Genomic DNA, 17,730 nt, shown 5'->3' with positions numbered 1-17,730 from the left:
CGATTGATTTAAAATGAAAAAATATGATTATATTTTTAATGAAATATTTGAAATAGAAGCCAATTGAAGTCAATTGAATAAAAATACATAATTGATATATGAAGATTATTTATCTGCAGTAGTAACACAATTTTAGGAACTTTTCTTTTCTATAAAGATAAGTAAACCTCCTTTTACTGAGTGATTCATATGTCTATATACATATTGTACATATAGATATTGGCTATGTAGAGTCACGCGTGTGTTTAGTTTTATCTTGAAATGAGCACACTGTTACGCGTCACTGTTAATCGAGGTCGGTCATATTCCATCTATTATATATATATATATATATATATATTATATTTATTCGTTTATTTATCCATTTATTTATTTATTAAAAAAAAAAGATCATAAATATAAAAGAAAGAGAAAAAGGAATAAAATATTCTAATTCTATTGTTATCAAACTTTTTTCAATCGATATAATTATTAATAATAATTAAAATTAATTCATCTTTAATTCCTTATTAAAACTAATAATGATATTTATTAGAAAACAATTTTACATATAAATATATATAAAAAAATATGTATATATATATTTGATTTATAATATAAAATTGTTTGACATGTTATAAGTACATACTTATATACATGTATCGATTAATACGATTCGTATTCGATGGCATTTAATCGACATTCACGCATTATCTTCTGTTTGAATATTTGAATTAAACGGAAAGAGTGCTTGGAATAATCGTTCTCGAATTGCGTAACGAGACATGCAAAACATTCAGTGTCATTTGTTGCGTAAGCAACGCGGACACATCCTGGTTAAACGATTTTGTGCCAATTTAGTAATCTTAACCAGCTTCGCTCGAATTAGAATTGATTCGTATGATACGGCATACTTCGCGATTATATGTGTTATCATGGATGTGTATAGAAATAGAAACTTTTTGTTATTTTTTTATAAAATAAATTGAACACAAACACACATACACATACATGTATTTTCTTGACATTCGAGAATAGTCTTGAAAAAGAATAGTTATCATTCATTCATATTTATTCCAAGTTAATGAGTATCCAATTTATATGAGCTAAAACAATTCTTAAAAAGAATTATGAATGTAAGCATTCATTATCCCAGTTATCGGGAAGCACGTTTTTCCACAATTTCATCAAATTCTTTAATAGACAAGGTGTACCACACTTAGGTATATTCATATAGTGTGGTATAAGAGCTTTTGTATCATTTAGATACATCAACTGTAAAAAAGGGAAAAAAGGAGTAAAAAATATTAAGAGAAAGGGAGTGAAATAAAATTTCAAAAGAAACAAACATAGTTGAAAAAAACGATTGCCTTCGACACATAATGATATTACCTTCAATTCCATGTCTTCTGTAAAATTGGATCCAGCATGCAATTGAAAAATAAGCGTCGATCCATATTCAGGTTTAAAATATTCATTCGTGAAACCCATGGTTCTCAACAAATTAACGAGAGTTATATCATGAGCAGAATAAAAATATGCTCGTCTTGTATTTTGATTATTAAAAGCATTCAAACGCTCCAAAATTTCTTTAAGCAATGGTCCTAGAAAGAAAAAGCTACATACGTAAATATGATATCTAGTTATAATAAGAATAGTTTTTGGATCCTTTACAATTTTTATACCTCCACGAAGTCGTTGTTGTAATGTATTACTCGTAAATATGGCTAAACTACGAGCTGCGATTTCACGCATTTGTTGATTATAGTATTCGATTGTCCATTCGGGTAATTTTAAACCATTGCGTTCTTCAATTTCCAAAGTGTTATATAAAAATTCAATATCGGTAATCGTTGAAATATTTTGCCCGGTATAATTAGAAAGTTCTTGATAATATTTGCTTGATGGAGATTCTGGACGTCTAGATTCGTTCACGTATGCTTCTTTCAAAGCTTTTTCTAATCTTGGACAAGGTGCTTTAACTACAATCATCTGAAAATTATAATTTTTTTGCTTGTTCTCTCTCTCTCTCTTTCTCTTTCTCATTTATTAGCATATATATATATATATGTATGCATGCTAATAAATGAGAGAGAGAGAGAGAGAGAGAGAATACCATATATATATATATTGGTTTTGTGATATATATATTGGTTTTGTAATATTCCAATGTCTAAAGCTAATATATACCTTATCCAAATGTCTAGGAGTCGAATGAACAGGGACAGGTCGCCAGGTCAAACCTGATACAAAAATTTCTTCATTGGTTGGTGGATATAAACCTGCTAATAAAACTTGCGCGGACATTATACACCGATCCGCATAACTACTCTGCGTCAGAGATAGAGTACTATCGTATGTGTTGCCAATTATCGAGCCGTATTCAGTGCGAATCCATTGACCAATGTTATACATTCGTAGCATACCATCCTGTATATAATGTGAAACATTCAGAATTATGTATATTAATGATTTTTACAATGGAAAAATTTTTTCTTTTATAAAATAATAATAGATCAAAAAACTTATACAATTGATATTAATGTTGAATAAATAAATAAACTATTTGTGTGATTATTTATATAAATATATGTATATACGTATAGATATTTTGTTTCGAAAACACTATTTTTAATTTTACGATTTTAATGATATAATATTAATAATATTAATAATATTTTTTCTCATTAACACATATCTTATAAATTTATCAATTTATAAAATATCAATTTTAACTTAACAAATAAATATATTAACATGTTTGGATTGATAAAAAATCAAATTATCGATTATAATAAAAATACATATCTAAAATTGATATGTAAATATAACGAAACAAAGAAATATAATCTATAATTAACATTTCAATTTTTTACGATAGCAAATATGTTATGTTATTTATTATTTTATTATAAAATTCGATTGATTAATGTAAACATAATATGTAATGTATAGATCCATTCGTCAATTTAATAAATTTATTTAAAATTTATAACCTTTGTTAAAGCTCCCCAACCACCTTGCCATTTGTAATTCCGATATGGATCGTTTGGATAAGTTTCCGTAGGATTACGATCTCCATGTCGAAAAACCTGTTGAATCATTATCAAGATTAATTGTTAGAAGGATATGATACACTGATCAAATCATGTATCAAAATGATATATGTACTTACAAATATCACCTGTTGTATAGAAGTTTGTGTACCGTTGTGTATCGTTGAAGCAAATGCCACATACGCAAACAATATAGAACCGATACCGATACTAAGTATCGAAACCATGATGTGAGTACCTATGTTATTTCGTTGAGAATTGTTACACGATTTTTGTTTATTTTCTTCGCTCATTCTATTATATCTATTGTGTGTGCTTTGCAAAAAATCATCTGGAAGGAATGCGGCTTTCATTGATTGATTTAGATGATTTATTATATTTACAAAAATAATATATTATAAATAAAATAGCATATTAACCGAAAATCAATTTAAGATAAGATTAGAAGTAAAATCGTGTAATAAAAGAGGAATGTATTTTCCTTATTACGCGAGACTTTTTGTCACATACAAACAGTATATTGAATATATGTATACATATATATATATATATTTTTATTTCATTTGTGTATTATCAGATAATATGTATGTATATGTATTATATAAAAAATCATTTCTTTCTAAGAAATCATTTCTTTTTAAGAAATTGAATTAAAATTGTATTTATTTTATTACCATTAATTAGTGATTGAATTTAATCTTCGATCAATGTTTGTCGATATAACCGTTTTTCTCATTACTTTTTGTTACTTTTCATTACCGTTGTTCTTATTATTGCCCAATCGATCGGTGAAACGAAATAGAAAGACATATATATCAGTATGAACAAATGACATTTAAAAATTTATACGTACATATATCTTTGAAGATACGTTTGCGCATAGAGAACAACGCAGAAAGAAAAACAACGTTGTCGAGAGATGTGGAAAAAAAGAGAAGAATCGATTAACAAATCAATTATTAATTTTTTGATAAAAACAAAAACACGCGCGATAATTCCTAATTAGGTAGAAAATTAATGTTTATATTTTTTAAAACAACACATTAAATACACATGTCGGTAGAAAGAATGTGCAATGTATCGATATGATCCGTCAGATAATATCGTATAACGTATTCGACACCAGAGTGCGCTCATATGCACATCGTAATGGTGGGGAGTATGTTGTCACAAAGTATAGTAAGTTGCGTAGTATAAAATATAAGAAAGATATAAGATCGAGCAATCTGACAAAATTGTTTTAAGAATTCATATTATTCAATTATTATGATAATTTCTATATAATATATTATATATTTCTATATAATATATATATATATTATAAATGAATAATAATAATGATTTTCGGTAGTTGATGGTTATTTATTTATGAGTATTTACTTGGATATATTATAATATCAGTGTTAGTTATCAATGATAATATAGCAATAGTTGCTATCGATAAGAGACTCTTGTATACTAGTTAATCTAAATATTGTAATAATGAAAAAAATAATTTATGATTAGCTATTTATGTATTTGCAAATTTAAAAAGATAAGGAAAAAATAATAAATAGTAAAAATAATGCAGAAAATAAAGGTACATTGGATTTATTTTCATTAACTTTACATACGTATTGATACGTTGACTGTTGGATTCAACAGCATTCGTTCGAAAACATAATCGGTATAAAATATATAATTAATTCAAAAAATAAATAATAATCATTCATATACTTATGATATATTAAAGTACGATGTATTATGAGTATTTATAGCTATAATAATGATATAGTTAATATTATAATTTGTTAACGGAAAAATATTCCTATAATTTCATTCATTCGAAATAGAATTTACATCATCTCGATTAGAATTGTGCATTGAAATTGTCGTTGAAAATATTTTTGCGCAAAGAAAACATTGCTTCGTTGAATCTATAAGAAGCATGATCGAAAAATAGAAACAGATTTTTCGCATTAGTTTTTTAATTATAGGATATTCGATCGATCATAATTTCTTATATAATGTTTAATAATATAATTTAATATAATTTTACCTACATATGTTTTCATGAATTCTGATAATAATGTACGAATGAAGTTACTTTATAACTAGAACGATGACTAGAATTTAATTAATTATTTTACTATCAAAATATAAATTGAAAAATATGCGAATTGGATATATGAAATAAAAATAGAAAATTAATTTAAAATAAATATAGATTTAATTTATAATATTAATCAAAAGATAAAGCAGCTTTTTAAAATTATTAGATATTTTATGATAGATTTTGAATAGAAAAGAAATCTTTACGAACGAATGCAAGAAAGAAGGCGCATAAGTAAACATCTATGATGTTAAAATTCGAGATAATCGAAATCGCGATCAATCGATCAAATGTGTTTTAATCTAAGCTTGTTCAGAACGACGTCGACGACCGGGTCCTCCGGCATAATTTGCCGCGGCTAGTCCCATTAAATGTTTTGCAGCTTGTGATCCGCTGAATCCACGACTCAAACCGAGATCCAATCCTCGTTTGCTACTGTAAAAAGGAACCGCGGTCAACGCGGAGAAATTTGTAAAACGGATAATAGATATTTTAATGATTAAGTTAATTAGAAGAACGTGATATGTATCAATTTAATAATATATTATGTTATATTTACTTTTCAAGCTCTGGATTGCGTATCATGGTGTGACCAAGTCGAGTAATAATTTCCATCAATGCTTCCGGATCTTCTTCATCAAATTGACTCCAATATCCTTGTTGACTATATATAAAATGAAAACGACAATCTCTTTTAACAAAAGCATATCCGTGAAAATCTCATTACTAACGTCGTTTTTTAACTATCAAATTTATAACTTCTTCGTTTATCAAGCTATGTATACGCGATACTGATAGAATGGAAAGATACAACATTCTCGTCTCTTTAATTTTAGATACACTGGAATCGTTTTCTCTCATTAAACGATGTCTCATTAAATGGAACTAGGTTAAATTTCTGACATTGCCAGATGGATCTTCCGTTCACTTTGTACGTATATATATATATTTTTTTTTCTCGATTTCTTTGTAATATAATATACACAATTAAACTGATTCGCGTTTTTATATATATATATATATATATTTATATTTTTATAATATATTTTTATAATATATACATTTATTATTCATTATATATACATTTTTTATAATATATTATCCTGGATTATGAATTTCATCGTATTGTTTGGAAAAAGTAAATAAAAACATCGAATTGATTGATTAGATTTATTAAAAAAAATCGAAAGAATCGATTGAGATCGGAAAAGACTTACGGTGCGGCATTCGTCGAAAGATTGGACGACACGAAAAGACCCACAACCATTAATAGTACATAGAACGATATGATTCCTTGCTGCATCCTCGATGATTCTTTTAAATCTGGAATTGAAAGTGATATGATTTCATTTTAAAATTAATCGATTCATTTTATTGTGCATACATTTAATAGTACGAGCTCGATCGAAATATATATATATATATATATATTTGGTAAAAAATTTAATATCTTAATAATTTTATTTGAAATTTTTAACACATCGATATAAAGAAAAAAAAAAGTATAAAGTAGAAAAAGGAATAAAAGTTGAAAGAAAGGAAAAAAGAAAGGCAATAGCAATGTTTATACCACTTTTCTTTTTTCACACTATCTCAAAAGAAAATGGATACATTCAGTGGTTAAAGCGGCTAACAAACTATTCAACCGACAATCTAGGAAGGAAAGACCGATCGTGGCCAACTTTTCGAGTAGATTCCTCCGTTGTATTGTTTCGATTCGCAACGAATGTTACAATACATGTATATGCGAGTAAATGTATAAATCGTATAATAATTGTAATTTAATAAAATATTCCATTTGCGAAATACAGATACACGTCCTCCTTTCTTTTCTTTTTCTATCTTTAGCACGTTGTCACAATTGTGCGTTGATCACAATTATTCGAAACTTATACGTATATAAAGAAATTTGATCTTTATGGAAATTAACATCTGGAAGTTGGTAATTCACGTCTCAGATTATAACGACTCCTTTCCATTTCTGATAGTATCGATGTTCGTTCAATTAGTATTTTATTGGAAGGCAATCACGAGTCGCTTTGAGCGTGCCGAATGGCTGTAACACGGGATAATTGGATTCAGCGCTTCCGATAATTGATGTTGACGATACGTTTTCACGCGTGTACTTACATTCGTTAAGAACGATTCAATATATTTGGATATATACATCATGAAAATTGAAAATGTATAAATCTTTGAAAGAATTACGAAGCATTTATCTGTGATGTTTTTTTTTCAAAAAAAAAAAAAAAAAAAGAAACAAGAAAAAAGAAAATGAGAAATAAGTGGTTAAATGTACTTGTTTCTGAGGAAAAAGATGCTACGAAGAGAAGTAAAAGGAGATCTATTGAAAAAATTATCGAAAAAATAAATAAAATATTATACCATTACGTACTATTAGATTGTATAGATAAAAGATTGATTTGGAATTAATCGTTAGTTTATATAACATTTATTAATCTTTTGTCTTTTATTTCTTATTTTTTTCACCGTGCTTCGCATTTTTCTTATTTTGTGATTCCGTTTCCCGTTTTCCGTATCACGTTCTCTATAGTCCATATTCCGTATTCCGTATCTCGTTTTCTATTTTTCGTTTCCCGTTTTCCGTTTTCCGTTTTCCGTTTTCCGTTTTCCGCTTTCCATCCGATGACTAAGCAGCAGTATATTCGCAACAAGGTTCGAATCGCGGTTCGATCGAGCATGAAAATTCAAGAAATTGAAGAACAGCTGCGCGTTGCATCGTTTCCTTTATCGATTCTGATTCCTTTATCGGTTCGATTATGATTTAGAAATTACAAGTGGTAATCGAGAACGATAAAAAAATTTATTATACTAGACAATTGCATTTGTAACACAAGTATTCTGAAAATTTTTCTTCTTCAACGTGATTAATATTTTTCTTATGGACAAGAAAGATACATTTATAAGAAAAATTTTGCGATGTCGAAAGGAAATGCAACAACAAACCCAATTACCTGTCGACGTACCGTTTAATTGACGTCGCGAAACAAATGTAACGGACGTGCTGCGAATTATTTTCATCCGAATATCGAAAGAATTTATTATAAGAAATTGAATATTTCTTCGTATATATATTCCAACGTTACATTAGAATAGAGAAGAGAATTTTCATTCATTTCTGCTTATCTGTATTTATTTAACGTGTACATATATATTTCAAAAGCTTGATTGAATCAATGAAATAATCACCAATCGCTAATTATAATATTTTTTTTTTTTTTTTCATAGATATATATTTCGATTCGAAATAAACGAATGTACTTGGCAACGTATGAGAGAGAAAAGAACAAAAGAAAAGAAAATATCGATTATAATATTCGATCTCGTTTAGACTATAATTTAATAATTCGTTTGTAATAAATATTTTATTTCGAGAGAGAAAAAAATCATAGAATCGACATATAATTATATTGGAATCATAGAATGATTTAAATTCATCATTATATATTTAATAATCATTGGAACAAAATTCTTGTAAATGCGTGTATCGATATCAATCGATTCGATATTGCGCGTTTGTTGAAAATTTCTTCGTTGAAAAATCAATTAAGAGATCGAAAGCAGATCGTAAAAAGATAACGAATTCGCGTATTTCTCCTCGTGTTAAACTACGTGTATTATTTTCGAAAGAACGAAAGTGCGAAGAGGAAAGGCAGAAATTGGTCGCTTACCTTACGATTAATACTCCCTTGTCAGGTATAAGGAATGCCGGTAAAGTCGTTCCTTAAGACACAAGGTTGTTTCTTCGAGGGCGAAGAGCTGTGTTCTGTGAATACGAATTTCTTGTTGACGGTTTATATAAGCCCGCGGCTTTGCGCCACTTGTTTCATCCCCATTCCCATCTCTATTTCCATCCCCACCCCGCAATACTCGTAAAGGTTCTCGACCAATGAAACGGTTCCGTGTTCTACCCCATCCGAGCTTTCTACCCTCGATTCTCGTATATCGTTTCGATAACCACCAACGAGCGTAACGCTAACGCGCGCACCCTCTACCACATTCCGCTGTCGCGACGCGTTGATTCACCGCAACATTTCATCCATTTTTCTTTCGTTTTTCCTCCCGTCTCCGTCTCTTCTTTCCTCGATTTTTTTCTCATCTTCCTTTTCACCTAATTTCCTTCCCCAATTAAAAGATAAATAGACAGAATTCGAGTCCCCCCGTCCATGCGTTTATCGTCACGATGATCGCGCGAATCGTGTCTCGAATTCTTCCAGTTTTGAATGAGAATGCGTTTAAAGTATTAAGTGAATCAAATGTAAAGGGTGTATAAATAAAGATGAAGGGAGGACGATCAAATTCATGGGAGAAAATACTATTTCGTTGGTCGGTAGTCACGTATTCGATAACAACATATAACAATTTCTTAAATGTAGACTGTATAACTATGATGAGTTGCGTTCATTGAAAAATATTAATTTTTTATATCGTATAAAAAATATAAATAATTATATTAATAATAATTATATATATATATAATATTATATATTTTTATATATTTTATAATTATTATATATTATATATATATATATAAAAATGTATATAATTTTTATATAATATAAATCGTTTAGTCGAGAAAAATGAATGTTAAAATCACATCTAAATCGAATCTATGTTAAATTACTTTCATTTTTTATCGCGTTTTACTATAATATATGGATGAAAAAAAAATAAATCATGAAAGAAATTTTTCGATAATTTTCGATCAACGGGCTTGATTACAATATATAATACGTATTATTATCGAAAATATCTTGATTTTCTGATTTTCTTTATAAAAAGAATGAGAGAGAGAGAGAGAGAATGTTTCAAATTAATCAAGAAGGAATAATAGATCGTTTCTTATGAATCGTAATCTCGAGTTAAGATTGCAAACCGATTTTGTCCGTTTTCCTTTTTTCATTTCCTCCTCCTACATCTTAGATATTTACGAGAATTCGAGAATCTTATTACCGTTTATTGCGACGCTTATAACTTATCCCTTTCTTAGGGCGCCGTCTGCGCTATAGTTGGTCAGTATGTAAATCATAGGCCGATAAGCCATTTCAATAATATCCCTGAGACGATGGCGCTTGCTCGTGCAACAAATATGATCGTTATAAAAGAGGGAAATAGAAATATAATAAGATTGATTGTACATCTCGAGACGATTGTTCGATCTCGAGCAACTTTTGAAAATTATTTATTATTTGGAAAAATAATGTTTAAACAAAAAGATAAACAGGGAGTTGTGGAAACGAATGAGGGAAGGGACTGAGAAATATCGAAAAAGAAAGAAAAATTCTGTTCATTCGCGAAAGTAGCCTTTTAATCGTTTCCGATTGTGTAAATCGATTTGAACACTGTATCGTTCTTTTCTTTTTTTAAAATACATCGATTTATCGATTATCGATGTATTGGTTCAGTAATGTGATAAAAGTCGTTAGTTGAGAAAAAAAGGAAGGAAAGGAATCGCGAACACCGCGATAAAATTGAACCGAAGTCAAAAAAAAAACAGATAATTCGTAAATCTGTACGAAAAAGATTCAAATTTTTGCAAATATAAAATCGTTATCCTTGTTTTTTTTTATAATATATGTTAATATAATATTTATATAATATATTATATATAATATAATATTTTTTTTATAATAATTTGATCTATTTGATATTTAATCATTCGAAAAGGATTAAAGAGAGGGAACGAGGGAACGGAAAGAAGGAAAGAAAAAAAGGAAAGGAAAAAAAAATTTGAAAAAAATTATTTAATTTTTCTTTCCCTTTCGCGTTAATCCCTAAACTTTAACGATTCCTTTTTTTCCCTTCTTTTTTTTTTTTTTTTTTATTCGAATATAATTCGCCATATAATTTCCACATTCTTACAGATACGAATCGAAGCATGGAAGAAATCGATATCGTTAGACGTTAAAATGAAATAACTCTCTCGGTTTTACGAGATATTTGTCGAGACATAAACTGGAAATTAATCCGGCATAGCCAGTGTGCTTACTCGATTTATTCAAACGTCTGGGTTTATTTAAACTTATTTTCATAGATATTGATTTTAAAGTGGGATATAATGAAAAAAATTGTTTATCGATTATTATTTTACCCGATTATTATATAGTATATTATATACAGTATACCACGTTCTCTGGTTTCGAACAATTGTTCAAGAGATGGAGACACTTTGAAAATTATATGTATACGTGTTCGCCGAGATAAGAGAAGGCTCGTCATAGGCTGCTGCTACTACGAGCGTAAGAATTTTTATTGGTCCTTTTCCCTTGTTTTCCTCTCTCTCTCTCTCTCTCTCTCCGTTCCGTTTCCACTGAAATAGAACGAGTTTAGTTACGTTTATTTGTTAAGATTGGTTCGTTTCGATTACATCTTAAAATGATAGCTTTTCTCTTTTCTCTTTCTCTCTCTCTTATTCTTTCCTCTCTAGGGAACGAAGAGTCGATTTAATGATTTTCCAAGATATCTAAACTGTGTCGAGAGCAAAGTTACCAGAGTTAGTGGAAAATGAGCGTTGGTCGATCAGTTGATCGTACTTGCTGGTCCTAAACGTGATCCCCGATCTACGCTACGCATATCGCATATTACAAGTTTCTTTCTCGAGAGACCTGCTATTTCTCACGTGTTAACGTATTGCGTAATAATATTCGTGGTAATCTATCAGCGTTGTATCACCGTTGCGTCACCGTCTCGTTGTAATTAGAATTTATCGTTTTTGTACTCGATCGAGCGCACGTGATTGTGCGTATTACGATTAAAAAAAAAAAGAAAATCGAGTTACAGACGCGCCTATGTAACGAGACAAATTCATAAAAAATGCGGATGATCGAGAAATCGGAGTTAATAAAATATGCACCTTCGCTGAGGAAAAAGAAAAAATCGCTTCGATTTCAGTGGAGGCGAAGTATCAATGCCTCCCGATCTGGGGAAAATATGAAGGAGTCTTACGATATAACGAACAATGTGCATCCTTTTATGCACTCGACGACCCCAACATCTTTTAAAAATTACGATACTTTCGCCTCGAAAAGCTTTAACGTTCTAACGGAATTTCAACTTGGTCTATTCCGCTCGAAGGAAAATCGATTATACATTATCGGTTATCCGTTATCCGCCCCGATGATGAGAATTAATGTTTCGTTAGAAAGTGATTCACTGGAACTTGAAAGTAAAAAAGTTAAAATTTCTTTCCCGCTTAATAGAATTTTACGCTTATGTAATAATAGAATGATTCAGAGAGATATCGTTGCTTGTGAATTTACTCGATCGCCTATATCTGTTTATTTATTTTATTTTCCGCACGATCGCGTATATACTTTCATTATTTGCACTAGAACTGTTATATTTGACGGTTGATTTACAAAATTGAAAATTTGAATGGTATAACGGAAAGGAAGGAAAAGAAAGGGAGGTAAAAAAGAAATTGCATGATTTTTGCATTGATTCGAAACAGGTTGTATAGGGAAATTTTTTTCAAGAAAAGTTAATATTTGTATTCTGTTTAATCGACTGTATTTAACTAGAGAAAATGTAAGTTATCGACTGTTGAAAAAAATACTATTTTGGACAGACTCTGACTTTTGTTCTTGTGAGCAATTCTCATAAAAAGTAATTTTCGCTCTGATCGATCTCGCATTTTTATACGTATATTGATTAATTATTTGATAATTTATTTATGTTTCAATCAATATAATTTCTTATTATTTAACTAATAATTATTTTTTTAAAAAATAGAAATGATTGATTATATTTTCAATAGTGCAGGTTGCATTTTTTATTTTTATTCTTATCTATCTATTATGAAATATACATATTTATAATTCAACTATCTCTCCCGAAAAAGATGACTATCCGTAGCTTCTGTCTTTTTCTTAAAAAAAAAAAAGCAAATGTCGAAAATATATTTTTGTAAATTCTATTTCAGAGTTTTAAAAAATATTTGTTACGCTTTTGCAATTTGTAACATGTTAAACAAATATCAAATTTGTCATGTGACGAGTGTAAGTGGAGTACTCTTTTGGAAACTCTCAAAACTATTTCACACTTTTAATAATAACATATATGTAAGTATATATCACGTTTATACTTATTTGTTTTGAATATATTGTAAATTTTTAATAGTATAATTGTAATTATAATTTTTAATGATAAAGTTTTTTTATTTTTTTTCTTTGACTCTCGTTTATCTTCTTGTTCTCATTTTCTTTTATTTTAAACTGGGACTTAATTTTTAATTTTTATTATAATATGATGAGATTTTTTAAAGTGACTTATATACATGATATAAAAATAATAAATTGTGATTAACATAAAAGATATACATATAAAGATCTAGTCTATTTCATATAATTTTGATAAAAATTTTTTATTTATTTTTCGGCCTCTTTTTTAGTTTACGATTTGATTTAAATCCTTACATCATCATATTCCAGTATTTTTTAATTTAGATATATTTTATGTTAAATTAATTATAATAATTTATTATTCTTATTATATTATCTAAATGTTTTTGTGAGATTTCGATGTATATAAAATCTAAAATTGAAATATAATTTTAATATTTGAACTGGAATATAATTATTACTTATATATACTTCAATTTTCGCGCGGCTAAAATGAATAGAGACCCATACGATTTCAACCAATCAGAAAATCGCTAAGACCTAACCTGGAGAAATGAATCAATGCGCATTATATTGCGCATATTATTCAGTCTACAGTTGAAAATCGTAGCGATAGGTTGTGTTCCGTTGTTAAAGGTGCATAATTACATAAAATTTATATTTGTATAAAATATTGTATTACGATTATTAAATTTAATTATAGATTATTAGATTTTGTATAATTACGAGTTTGTTTAATCATTATTATTTGTGTAATGTATGATTTTTATTATTTTAATACAGATTATCGTTCAATTGGAGTTTCGAAGGCAGGATAACTTTAAAAGTGTAATAATTTTTGCACAATTAAGAAAAAATATGATGACTATATGCAAATATAGTAAGTTTTTTATTTATTTTAACAAAAACGTAGTTATTATAAATTTCCTTTGTTTCTTTTTATGCGCACAAAAATGGATATATTTAATAATTAGATCAGTATAATCAATTTATACATATTTCACATACATTCTCATGTATACATATTTCTTTCCTAAATGCGTCATCCCTATGTTTTTCAACTCGAGTATTATTATTTCTATATTTGTTTTGGTTTTACTTTTCAACGTTTTTTATAATAGTCTTTCCGGGAAATTGACGATTCGCACTCATGTTTTGAGTAGAACATTCTCTTCTTTTTTCCAATTTGTAATTCGACACATCGAAATCGCTGAATGTATTATTTTGTTTATTTAAACTCGAGATAGTTAAATAAAGTAAAATATTGTACTTATTCCGTAATTATTTATACAATTATTTCTTATGGTTTATATTAGTTTTTAATTTTCTATATTTTTATTTTTTAAACTATATTTTGTTTATTCAATTATTTATTGAATATAATTGTAATTAATAATTCTTTGAAGAATAATTTATTCTTTTTTTCTATCCATTTATATTTTTTTATTTATATCATAAATTTCTAAAATAGAATTTGAGCTAAGTTATTTATTTTAATTTTACAATCATATATTATGTTAAAAATTTGATTTTTTCTTGCGCAGATAAATAACTGATTGCTGATTAAGTCCGAAAAAGGAATTTTCAATATGTTTTACGAAAGAGAGGTAAAGCTTAAATTTTTATATAAAAAGAAAAAATATGTAAGTATTTTTATTTCTATTTTCTTTTTACTGAATTTCTATATAATATCTATATAATTTTATGTAATTTTTATATAATTATTATATTTATCATTGAAAATATCAAAATGATGGTAATAATTGTGTATTTCTTATATAAATGTAAAAATTTTCAAATATTTCTAATACACTAGATGATGTTAACATAATATTATTAATTTTAATAAACATCTACAATATAATTGTTTTAAAAATAACAGTAGTATTTTAATTTTTCTTAATAAATCCTTTTTCTTTAGAAGAAAGAAAGAAAATGTGATTGAAAAATAGAAAAGTAATGGATAACATTTTCTATCAAATATTTTCAATGAATTTTTAATTCCAAAAATTATAAAATATATAAGATAGATTTTTATTTCGAATGATTTAATTTTAAGATATGTACTTAGATTATAACATCAATTATCATGTTAGATACTATAAGAAACATTTAATCTTTTTTAAAATGATACAAAGTCTCATAAAATATAATGTTTATTCTGTTTCTTGTCTGGATTGTTCCATCTATTATTATAGAAGATAGAATATTTTACACATGTATGTAAAATGTATGTAAAATAATATGAATACATCATCTTTTTTTTATACAAATAAGATACAGAATACATTAATTTATATTCCATATTCCATAATTTCATGATCGTGCAAAAAATCAGAATGTATATATATTTTTTAAAACTTAAATACATGTAAATTATATTTGATTTAGTTACAAAAATTAATAAAATCGACTATACAAAATTATTTAAAAATAATTTCTTTGATATATATTTTCATATATTATACGTATATATTGAATCGTAAATCTGAGTTGAATTATTTATAAGTTAAAATGTATATTACTAATAAATTGTAAATAATTTGTTAATAAATTATTAATATTTATTCAATGCAGATAACGAAATCGATGATTTAAAAAAAAAAAGAACGATAAAATTTAAATTAATCGGATAGATCGAAACTATCTATCGAGCATATTAATTTTTTATAGATGAAATATGGACAAAAAATATGAAAAAAAAAAGGGATTATAATAAGAAAAAGACATAGAAAGTAAAAATATGTAAATTATAATTGTCTGCAGTATATTGCAAAAAAAAGATAGATAGGAAACAGAACAAATAACGAAAAATGATAGATGAGCTAAGAATTTGCCATCAACGCCATCTTTTTGAAAGTAGAATAAGATAGAATAGGAATTTAAGATTAGCGACATCTCTCAAGTACTTTTAGAGATGTTTTTCGCGTTCAAAAGATGGCGCTGATTTCCCATTCTTACTCTAGCTCTAGTTTTTTTCTGTTATTTATTATCTTTATTATCTTTATTTCATTTGCATCACTCTGAGAGATGGCGTTGATTTCTCATTTTCTATACTTACCATATTATTTATTCGTTTTTCTTGCGTCTATACTTGCTCTTCGTACAAGTTTCAAATTATTTTTCTTTAAATATTCTCAATATAATTTTTGACCATAAATTAATAAAAACAACAAATTTTTCTAACTTCTTGAAAAATAAATTTAAAATAAAAAGTTATCGATACATGTGATTTGTATAATAGAATCGCATTCAAATTTGTAACTGATCTTTGATGATATGATCAACGGTTGAAAATTCTTTTTCATTGCAAAAGACCGAAATGAAAATTAATAGAACATAAAAGATACATGTACACGTGTATATTTAAAACGTATATAGCTGAAAAGATATACGTGTAAATGCTTTGATCGTTTGGGAAAAAAAGAGGCTGAATTTTATCCATCCGGGTACCCGCAGCCGTATACGTGGTTAGGTTTACATTCTCCACGAATAAATGTATCGATATCGAATCGCATCATCGAAAAATATTACTGAAGAGCACATCGGCGAAATATCCGCGATCATGTTACGGGATCGATTGACGGAGAAATTTGGACGGAATATTTTTCAAAGATAGATGTGTTATCACTTTTTCTCCCTTTCTTTTCTCTCGTCGACAGCGCGAATAAATAAAGCGGTGTGTTCGATTAATGAAAGGTGCATCAGAGAAGCATTCGCATCGAAGAACCGAGGCATATTGTTGCGACAGTAGAACCGATGTACGGTTATTCGCGCAGGTGTAATATCGTTCCTTCACACCTGTTCCTTCTTGATCTTTCGGGCGAATAAACCAATAAAATGGACTTTCCATCCGGTAAAGTTCATCGTGTAATTGCTCGTCCCGAGAAAATTCGTCTTGATGCGATATATATATTTTTATCCTTTGGCCGATCAATTTCAGGAACGAAAAAGGTAAAAAAAAAAAAAAAAAAAAAANAAAAAAAAACGATAACCAGCGCGTGATAACGAAGGACAGGTGCAAGAAATCGACTCTAACTCTCTTCTACACCGATATTATTTTTGATGATAGCTTAGTACACTTCGATATCCATACAATTTCTACCTATTCTATTTTATCTTATACACGTAATTACCTATTTCGTTCTATATTATCTGGAACCATTTACTTTAATTAACGAAACGATCCGTTTTTTCCACAGTGTGTTTACCTTTATTGAATTCGTTGAAACTTTGTATTTCGAGAATGATTAATAACGATTTATGATATTTATACACATATAAAATTAGATGTATGTGTCGAAAGAGAGGAGCAAAGGAAGAGAATATATGATCGTGGTGAAAAAAACCGGATGCGTGGCTGTGCTATTAAATTATCGTCTCTCTCTTTCTCTCTTGCATTATTACGAACGAGAAAGAAAAGGAGAAAGAGAGGGGGGAAGAGAGGGAGAGAGAGAGGGGG

At 27.9% G+C, this 17,730-nt stretch overlaps 2 protein-coding genes and 1 long non-coding RNA gene across 4 annotated transcripts; 1 reads left to right on the top strand and 2 right to left on the bottom strand.

The window, feature by feature from the left end:
* Nucleotides 1-1,033: 1,033 nt before the first annotated feature.
* On the bottom strand, nt 1,034-4,119 carry LOC122714981 (lysosomal acid phosphatase-like). 2 transcript variants are annotated; one of them, XM_043936819.1, is made up of 7 exons: nt 3,889-4,119; nt 3,155-3,366; nt 2,976-3,071; nt 2,170-2,409; nt 1,665-1,971; nt 1,372-1,583; nt 1,034-1,254 (listed from the first exon to the last, which is right to left on the bottom strand). In XM_043936819.1, the coding sequence occupies exons 1-7, from the start codon at nt 3,914-3,916 to the stop codon at nt 1,108-1,110; spliced, it is 1,242 nt and encodes a 413-aa protein (XP_043792754.1). In that variant the 5' UTR covers nt 3,917-4,119; the 3' UTR covers nt 1,034-1,107. The 2 variants fall into 2 exon arrangements, with proteins under 2 accessions (XP_043792754.1, XP_043792755.1); XM_043936820.1 differs by lacking the exon at nt 3,889-4,119 and adding an exon at nt 3,710-3,870.
* Nucleotides 4,120-5,263: 1,144 nt separating this feature from the next.
* Nucleotides 5,264-8,905, bottom strand: LOC122714976 (diuretic hormone class 2). The gene is made up of 4 exons (XM_043936809.1): nt 8,820-8,905; nt 6,345-6,450; nt 5,687-5,791; nt 5,264-5,562 (listed from the first exon to the last, which is right to left on the bottom strand). Exons 2-4 carry the CDS (start codon nt 6,428-6,430, stop codon nt 5,430-5,432), a joined length of 324 nt encoding a protein of 107 aa, XP_043792744.1. The 5' UTR covers nt 6,431-6,450; nt 8,820-8,905; the 3' UTR covers nt 5,264-5,429.
* Nucleotides 8,906-13,855: 4,950 nt separating this feature from the next.
* LOC122715162 lies at nt 13,856-14,895 on the top strand. The gene is made up of 3 exons (XR_006346792.1): nt 13,856-13,904; nt 14,052-14,148; nt 14,813-14,895. It is a non-coding gene; the product is annotated as an uncharacterized LOC122715162 (long non-coding RNA).
* The last annotated feature ends 2,835 nt before the right edge of the window (nt 14,896-17,730 follow it).

Source organism: Apis laboriosa, unplaced genomic scaffold, assembly GCF_014066325.1.
Source record: "Apis laboriosa isolate Shangri-la unplaced genomic scaffold, ASM1406632v1 scaffold34_cov151, whole genome shotgun sequence".
Lineage (NCBI taxonomy): Eukaryota > Metazoa > Arthropoda > Insecta > Hymenoptera > Apidae > Apis > Apis laboriosa.
This window is presented reverse-complemented; position numbering and strand designations above follow the sequence as displayed.

What these genes read in the sequence shown, in the direction of transcription:
- LOC122714981 (XM_043936819.1), bottom strand. Translation starts at nt 3,916, where the DNA reads ATGCGCAAACGTATCTTCAAAGATATAT. An exon ending in CTCCTAGACATTTGGATAAG is followed by an intron (nt 1,972 to 2,169) that starts GTATATATTAGC and finishes TATAATTTTCAG; the next exon opens with ATGATTGTAGTTAAAGCACC. An exon ending in CAGAAGACATGGAATTGAAG is followed by an intron (nt 1,255 to 1,371) that starts GTAATATCATTA and finishes CCTTTTTTACAG; the next exon opens with TTGATGTATCTAAATGATAC.
- LOC122714976 (XM_043936809.1), bottom strand. Translation starts at nt 6,430, where the DNA reads ATGCAGCAAGGAATCATATCGTTCTATGTACTATTAATGGTTGTGGGT. An exon ending in CTTTCGACGAATGCCGCACC is followed by an intron (nt 5,792 to 6,344) that starts GTAAGTCTTTTC and finishes TTTTATATATAG; the next exon opens with TCAACAAGGATATTGGAGTC. An exon ending in CGCAATCCAGAGCTTGAAAA is followed by an intron (nt 5,563 to 5,686) that starts GTAAATATAACA and finishes TCCTTTTTACAG; the next exon opens with TAGCAAACGAGGATTGGATC.